Genomic DNA, 8,779 nt, shown 5'->3' with positions numbered 1-8,779 from the left:
ATGAAGCTGTCTCGGGACCAAGCAGCTTGGTGCCTCAGGACAACTTTAGAGCTCATCAGGAGCTATTCAAAAGGGTAGCTTCTAACCTGGGGCTAGAGGTGGAGGTTCTTAGAGTCCTCACGTAGCCTTATTGACATTTTGGCTACGGTGGTCCTGTCAAAGGTGGCCCTACCCCTCAATGAGGCCATTATGGGTCCAGTCAGGTCTCTATGGCAGACCCTATTCTCTCTCCCTCCCTCCCACCTCAAGGGCAGAGAAAAACTACTATGTGTCTGCCAAGGGGTATGAATACCTGTACTTCCACCCTCCTCTCAGATCTCTTATAGTCACAGTGGCCAATGAGAGGGACAGGCATGGAGAGCTAGGTGTGACCCTGAAGCAAAAGGACTTAAAGAAGCTAGACCTGTTCTGTAGGAAGATTGGGTTATAGCTTTGCATTTCCAACCAAGAAGCTTTGCTTGGGAGGTATGATTACAACATTTGGGACTTCATGGCAAAGTTTAAAGACTTACTGCCATAAGACTCCAGGTAAGAGTTTTCTGCCCTAATGGAGGAAGGGAAGACCATAGCCTGAGCCTCCCTCCAAGTGGCCCAGGATGCAGCTGATGTGGCAGCCAGAACAATGGCTTTGGCCATGGTTATGAGTAAATGCTCCTGGCTCCAATCCTTGGGGTTGCCACCTGAGGTCCAGCAGTTCATCCATGATTTTTCCTTTGAGGGTACCACCTCCTCCTTGGAGCAGATGGACTTGAAGCTCCATGGTCTGAAGGACTTCAGAGCTACCCTCACATCCCTGGAACCTTTGAGGAAGCATATCAGGCCTCAACAGCCAACCCACTTCTTGGCTCCTCTGCCCTGCCAGGAGCTGTTTAAAAAACAGAGCAGGGGTTACAAGCACAGGCAACCGCTCCCCTCCACTTCAACCTCACTACTGGGTTCACACAGGTATCTGGGAGGCCCCAAACAAAATGTTTGAAGGTACGCCCGAGAGCATTATCAATTCCTGCACTGGATCCTGCCCCGTTTTTGTTTTCAGACCATCTCTCCTACTTCAGCCCAGTGTGGTCCCTCATCACCTCGGACTGCTGGATGCTCAGTACAGCAGAGGAAGGTTACACCCTTCAGGTTTCTTCCTCCCACCTGCCACCCTGTCCCTTGTCAGGGACCTTTCTCACAAGCAACTTCTAGTCCACGAGGCACAAGCCCTCCTTCATGTAGGGACTGTGGAGGTGATGCCCCAGAATGGGAAAAGAGAAGAGATTTTACTCTCATTATTTCCTAATCCCGAAAGCCAGAGGGGCTCTCTGACCCATCCTAGACCTGCACTGCCTCAACAATTATCTCAGGAAACTGAGGTTCTGCATGGTTTCCCTGGTCTCTGCTATTTTCTCTCTGGATACAGGAGACTGGTACACCACCCTTGACTTCAAAAATCCCTATTTCCACATCTCCATCTTCCAGGGCCACAGAAGGTTCCTCAGATTTATCATAAACCAGCCTCATTACCAGTTCACTGTCCTGCCCTTGGACTGTCAGCAGCCCCTTGGGTTTTCACAAAATGCATGGACTCTGTGCTCATAGTTCTCGCTCCCCTTGACTGGTGGAGGGATTCCTGAGTGGTGGCTGCAGGTGTTCCCTTTGTCACCTCCAAGCCTTCAGTATCCCAAATTTCAGATGCACCTGATCTAGGCTGGGGGACTCACCTTGGAATGCTGGGCCTGTTGGAATGCTTTCCTTGCACATAAACTTCAGCCCCAGATGGCAGGGCTCGGACTATCAGCCCTGCGTGGTGTATGTGGGCTATCAGCCCTCTGTGGTTTATGTATTGCCCAGGTCCTGGCTGTGACTTTTGCTAAAACTACCTGTGCTAAAATCTTAGCCTTGATTATGATAGATAGCATCACACTAGGACTTCTGTTGTGTTAGTTATGGGAGTCAAAACCCAAACCTGATAACTGGATGTACAAAGAGGAATATCTAGTAAGATGGAGGTGATACTAGTGTATATGATGGTGAGGAAGCACTGCTGTGTTCATGCCTCACAAATGATATTGAAAAACGTGGAAAGAGAATCTACAAAAAGGACTTGTCATCTGGACACTACTTCCCCTGAGAGACTAACGCCTGGATGAGACCAGGAAATTAGGTCACTATAACTACATTGCTCAAAAATCCACACCCCTGAGTGACATGGTTAAATCAGCCTAACCCCTGCTGTAGACAGTGCTGGGCTGATGGGAGAATTCTCAGCTCCTGCATCTCGGGTAGGTGGAGTAGCTAGGCCAACATGAGATCCCCTCCCCTTGGCACAGGCCAATTGGCGCCAATTTACTGAGGCGCTGGAGCAGCCTCGCTGCGGCGGTGCCAACTGTAGCAGTTTACAGGTAGATCAGCCCTAAGTCTTGCATAGCCCTGTTGGTCCGAAGCTATGAGAGAGACGGTGGTTGAGGTAATGTCTCTGGGTGAGAGAGAGAGAGAAGCTTTCAAGCTATGCACAGTTCTTCTTGAGGCCTGAGGTCCTCAGAGCACCCTTCTCCGAGCCGAGGAAGAGTTCCCTGTAGCTGGAAAGCTTCTCTCTCTCACCAACAGAAGTTCGTCCAAAAAGGATATTACCTCAACCACCTTCTCTCTCCTGGGCGAGGTAGTTTAAGGGGGTTTAGGGAAGAGGTGACCGACGCAGTGCCTGTAAGTACCGTCCAAGAAAGAAGACAAGTCCTAAATCTTTGAAAGAGCAGCCGCTATCCCCACAAACTACAAGGGCTGAGAAACCATCCGTCAACTTCAGCGTCGAGGATACAATTTTTGTCTGGCATCCGTGTGTCATTCACCCCAGGACCAGCTCCAGGGCCGTAGTAAATGTCCCCTCGCTTGGCATCTTTGAGCCGAGTCGCCCCCAAACTATGCTCTTGTTCACCCGCACATGGGGCGAGAGGCGCTGGCCGCGGCCGGTCCTGCTGCCTGACGAGTCTCTCAGCGGCACCGGCCGCGGCCAGCGGCGCCGGGCGGGAGTTCGCCCAACCGGCGCCCGAGTTCGGGACGCGGCGCCGCCTGCCCCGCGGCCGAGCCCCGCAGCATGGCGCTGGTGCCGCGATGCCCTCGGGGGGTCGCGGTCGAGCGTGTGGAAGGGGCGGAGCGAGGCCGGGGTCCGGCGCGAGCCCAGCCCTGGGGGCGGGGCTGGGGCAGCGCGGGTCCCACAGCAGCCGGAGCCCGGATCATGGCGCCGGGGGCTGGGGAGCCGGAGTGGGAGCAGCCCGGCCCGGAGTGCGGGGCGGCGGCGGCCCCCTGAGGAGGAGGAGGAGCTGGAGCTCGAGCTCCATGGAGCAACAGGCGCCGCCGCCTGCCCCGCTGGGGGCCGCAACTGGGGGCTGGACTCGTAAGCGGCAGCAACGGCGGGACCTGGAGCCTCCCCGAGTAAGTTGTAGGCGGGCCGGGGCCGGGGCCGTGTGGCGGGGGTCCCGTGTTGGGAAGTGGAGGGCCCCGGCCAAGAGCAACTTCTCTGTCTCCTCAGCAGGCGGGAGCGGATCCCCCTGCCCCAGCCGCGCGCTCCTTTTCCCCCTTACCGGCCGCCCCCGCCCCTCCCAGTCGCGCGCTCCTTTTCCCCCTCACCGGCCGGGAGCGACCCCCCCCCCCCGGTCGCGCGCTCCTTTCCCCCTCACCGGCCGGGAGCAACCCCCCCCCCCGGTCGCGCGCTCCTTTCCCCCTCACCGGCCGGGAGCGACCCCCCCCCGGTCGCGCGCTCCTTTCCCCCTCACCGGCCGGGAGCGACCCCCCCCCGGTCGCGCGCTCCTTTCCCCCTCACCGGCCGGGAGCGACCCCCCCCCGGTCGCGCGCTCCTTTTCCCCCTCACCGGCCGCCCCCGCCCCCTCCCCCTCCAGTCGCGCGCTCCTTTTCCTCCTCACCGGCCGCCCCCGCCCCCTCCAGTCGCGCGCTCCTTTTCCCCTTCACCGGCCGGGAGCGACCCCCCCCTCCCCGGTCGCGCGCTCCTTTTCCCCCTCACCGGCCGCCCCCGCCCCCTCCAGTCGCGCACTCCTTTTCCCCTTCACCGGCCGGGAGCGACCTCCCCCCCCTCCGTCGCGCGCTCCTTTCCCTCTTACCGGCCGCCCCCGCCCCCTCCAGTCGCGCGCTCCTTTTCCCCCTCACCGGCCGCCCCCGCCCGTCCCCGCCCGCGTCGCGCGCTCCTTTTCCCCCTCACCGGCCGGGAGCGACCCCCCTTCTTATCTCCCTGGTTGGTCAGCCCTGGTTCCCTGAAGCCCAGAGCTGGGCCTGGGGAGGGTGGAACTTGGGGGAACAGAGGTGGGGAGGGGGTTGCAGAGTGATGGGTGCAGTTGTGGGTCTCCCCTTGTGGGCAGCGTGATAATAGGGGGTTTACTGTTCTTGCCCCATAACAGTTGTGTAGCAGGGAAATGGCTCATTTCCAGCTCTGCAGGCATACACAGTTACTGCTCTGGCTACAGATGTCGTTTTTATGCCCTTAGCAGGGTATTAGGTATGATGAAAAATACCTTGGACAGGTCTTGTCTACACTAGAAGTTCGAGCATATGGGTAGAGCATGTTTACACTCAGCCACTTGTGCTGGGGTATTGTGTCCACACAGAATCAAGTACAGTTGCATTGGCAAAAAATGTCTCAGTGTTCTCCATGCTGCTTTGAGGCACATGATCTTGTGGGAAAGTGCCACTGTGTATTGTGGGGCAGTCACTGAGTGTTGTGGGATACCCACACCTGTCTTTGGGAATTGTGGGCACTTGGGTCAGGTCTGCATATCAACCTACAGCTGGGATTCATACTCTCAGATTGAGCCACCAGCGGTTGATTTAGTGGGTCTAGTAAAGACCTGCCAAACTGACAGCAGATTGCTTTACAGTCAACCCCTGTACTCTACCCCTGACCAGAAGAGTAAGGTAAGTCGATTTTCTCCTGTCAACCTTCTGTGGTGTAGGCCCTGCAGTAACTCGATGTCGACTCCAGCTACGTTATTCACATAGCTGGAGTTTTGTAGCATAGGTTTACTTACTGTGGTAGTGTAGACATAGCCTTGGAGTAAAATAATAATCCTTACTTCTTACCTCGTGCTTTTCATGACTAGATCTCAAAGCAGACTGTCCAATTGTCCTTAACATGTTTTCTGTAGCAGTCGTGATTCTTGGTGTTCCCACCTAGCCTTTATTTCCCTGGCAAGCTGGACAGAAGCATGGAAAGGTTTAACTATCACCTAAGTAGTTGCCAAATTAACATGGGGTGGCCTTCAGAGACTGAAGGGCAGATACATATGTCCCATGACAAGGCTCAATCTCAGCAAGGAAAATGTTCTCAAAGTTAGTGCTCTGTGCTGTGCAGTGCATAATATCTGTGAGATCATGTTGCCAGGATGGGTATGTGAGGAGTACAGGAGGCTGTCTGCTGAATTCAAATAGCTTGAAAGTAGTCTGGTTAACGGTGTCACTGTCAATACAGTTTGCGTGAGAGAAGCTTTGTAAACTTACTTGGACAGTGGGCAATAATGTGACTATTTCTATGGGATCATTAGTACAGTAACCTGTGTTTCAATAGGCTTGGATTAATAAATTTTAAGGGATATTGTATTGAAATATGTAAAATAGTGTATGTATGTGAGCAACAGTAAAATAACTGCTGATGTATTTCCAGATTGAGCAAGGCGATTGCTTCTGTAGTATACATGGACTGCTGACTATATAAATACTCAGTTTTTTAAATTGAGGTGGGGAAAGTCTTTCTGGCTATATGAATTACTCTCTAGCATTGCAGACAGTTCTGTAATGCTGGAAAGCACAATAAAAATGCACCAACTTTCACACAGCATTTACTTCATGAACACAGTATGTCCAGCATCACAATAAAGAGGCAGTAACTTATAAAAAACTTAGACTACACTCGCTATGGTATGCAGTTACTTATACAAAGTGCCATGTGCACACTGGATGCCAATGCATCCCAGTTAACAAACAGGACATGTAATGAAAGCAGTTCCCTTTGTTCCCTGAGCTTTTGTCCATTGGAGTAGGGTACAGAGGGAACTAATGTAATAGGGGATGTATGATCCTTGTGAATAACCTCTAAGGGTTATACTTTGGTGTAGGGTGAATGCTGAAGTTGTCCTTGGTGTCTCCTAGTCAACACTTGGTTCAAGAGCTGGGTCTGCTGCTTCAGTAGCTGCAGCGTGGCTGTCTGTACTTCTCTGTCCTTTCTGAACTCCTCTAGCAGCTGTTCATGCCGGTCCCTTGCATTTCTCTTGGAGTCCTCCACATTCTTGGAGAACATGTCCTTTTTGTACTTCCATTTGGCCCTAGTAGTGCTCAAGTTTTAGTGAGGCTCTCCTCAAGATTCTTCCCATTAAGGTTGTTGATAAATGCATGGATGTGCTGTTGAGTAATGGCAGATGATTTCATATGTATTGGAAGAAAGGATAGATAGATGGATGCCTCCTATCATCTTTTCCTAGCCAATGTAAAAACACAGGCATGCATTTACTAAGAGTTACAGGAGCATATCAACCTACATTATGATTAGGGCCTTACCAAATTCATGGTTCACTTTGGTCAATTTCACTGCCACAGGGTCTTAAAATTGGTCAATTTCACGATTTCAGATGTTTACATCTGAAATTTCATGGTGGTGTAACCCTGGGGGTCCTGATCTAAAAGGGGATTGGGAGTGGGGCCCAAAGCTACTGTTTCAGGATTGCCATACTCACTTCTGCGCTGTGGAGTTTCCTGCAGCTGGAAGAGGCTCTCGGAGGTGGAGACAGGTCCGATCTTCCCAGCCTGGCTCCTAGCTGCTAGTCAGGGCCAGTTGTGGATTAACACATGGGCCCGTGCCCAGGGGCCCTGGACAATTTGAAAAATGGGTGCTCAAGCCTTGGCAAGAGCCATGGGGTGGAAGCCCCGAGCCCCAGCAGGCGCTGCGGGGACTGAAGCCCCAAGCCCAGACAGGATCCAGGAAGGGGGGCAGAAGCCCCGAGCCTGGGCGGCCCAGAGCCCACACAGGAGCCGTGGGGGTGGGGGCAACAGCCCTGAGCCCAGGCAGGAGCCCCGGGGGGAAGAGGAGGCGGAAGCCTGGAGCTCAGGCATGAGCGGTGGAAGGCAAAAGCTCCAAGTCTCAGCTGGAGTCACAGGGGGTGGTAGTCCCCAGCCCAGGTCCCTGAGATGGGTCAGGAGCCGAGTGGTGGGGGCAGGAGCCCCGAGCCCGGGCAGGAACCACGAGGTGGCATCCCTGAGCCTGGCAAGAGCTGCTGGAGCTGGGAGGGTGGGGGGGAGGGTCCTGGCTGGAGCCCAGGTGCCCCCAGCCCTGGCAAGAACCACTGGTGGGAGATGGGGGCAGTAGCCCAGAGCCTGGGCAGGTGCCACAGGGGCTTGGGGGGAGGGAGCAGCAGCTGGCAGGAGCCATGGGGGGGCGGCGGCCCCCCCCGCTCCCTCCCCCCAAGCCCTGGCAAGAGCCACAGGGGGTGGAAACCCGGAGCCCAGCTCTGGGGCTGCTGCAGTGCAGAAACCCTCACTTCTTTGCTGCCTGGGGAGGTGGGTCTATTCTCCCTCTGATAACAGCCCTGCAGGAGAAGGACAAATCCTGTCTCTTCCCCCCACCCCCAGCCCCGGCTGATTTGGGGGAGATCAGATTTCACGGGGAAGGGCTTATTTCACAGTCTGTGACATGTTTTTTACGGCCGTGAAATTGGTAGGCCGCTAATTATGATTTATTATTGGAGCTCTAATCATCACTTGCATCTATCAATCTCCCTTCTCTAAGGATGAAACATGTCAGAGCGAGACACTCAGAGTGTGTCTGGGGGGTCTTGCAAGATATCTATCTGTTCCTTGTTTACAGCCATCTCACTGTATTTTGCCTTGTCATCCCCTTCCTGACCCATGAAGAGCTCCTTCTTCTTGTCTGCCCTCCCAGGGGGCCTTTCTCCTCCATTTACAGGACACCATGTCCAAGGTGGCTACAGGTGTGATGGTCCCTGATGAATATTATAAAAGACATAGGTCATGCAGGCAGCTCCACAAGTCATGTTTTTCTCCTTCACCTTTCAGTAGCCCTGCTTCATCTCCTTTTTCTTGGAATGGCACTGGGATTCTTTTCTTGAATATCTGAGTTTTGCCATCTGCTTGGCAAAGTCACTATAAATATTCTTTTTCCTACTACAGCTGTTCCTTCACTTGCTCCTCTTCCCATAGTGCATGGAAACCAAGTACCTTTTTCCTGGACCAGGTTGGTAGCATGAGACCAAGAGCAGGGACCATAGAGTTGCCAATCCTCCAGGATTGTCCTGGAGTCTCCAGGAGTTAAAGATGAATCTTTAATTAAAGACTGTCATGTTTTGAAACCTCCAGGAATACATCCAAACCAAACTGACAACCCTCTCAAGGAACCACACTTTCAGTGAAAAGGCAGCGGGTAATGGGACAGATGTAGCTATGAACACTGTGCTAGACATTTAAAAGTGAGATGGCCCTCTAGTCATTTTGGCCCCTGGGCAGAAGAGTTCAAAAGTGCTGGCAGGCAGGTCATTCCTGAAGGGAGTGTTGTATTGTGGAATTACGGTTGGAATACTTATGCCAATACAGGTATGTATTCACCCACATTCGGCCTTGATGGAAATATACTGGCAGAGAGCTTATGTTGTTCAGAAAATGGAGATGATGATGCCAGGAAAAGTGGAGGGTTTTGTCAGTAGGAGGCAAAATGCAGCATCAGGCTATGTTGAAAAAAGGAATGTTTTGTCAGCACAGCTTTCTAGTGTAGACCAATCTTCAGACTGAA

General features: G+C 53.4%; 1 protein-coding gene across 2 annotated transcripts in view; it reads left to right on the top strand.

The window, feature by feature from the left end:
• The first annotated feature begins 3,188 nt into the window (after positions 1-3,188).
• TTC28 (tetratricopeptide repeat domain 28) overlaps positions 3,189-8,779 on the top strand; it is a 516,699-nt gene continuing 511,108 nt past the window's right edge. For both annotated transcript variants that reach the window (XM_048821540.2, XM_048821539.2), the window contains exon 1: positions 3,189-3,411. In XM_048821540.2, coding sequence (XP_048677497.1) covers positions 3,316-3,411 — 96 coding nt within the window. In that variant the 5' untranslated portion in view covers positions 3,189-3,315. The remainder of the gene's footprint in view (positions 3,412-8,779) is intronic.

The sequence above is a fragment of the Caretta caretta genome, chromosome 15, assembly GCF_965140235.1.
Source record: "Caretta caretta isolate rCarCar2 chromosome 15, rCarCar1.hap1, whole genome shotgun sequence".
Classification (NCBI taxonomy): domain Eukaryota; kingdom Metazoa; phylum Chordata; order Testudines; family Cheloniidae; genus Caretta; species Caretta caretta.
This window is presented reverse-complemented; position numbering and strand designations above follow the sequence as displayed.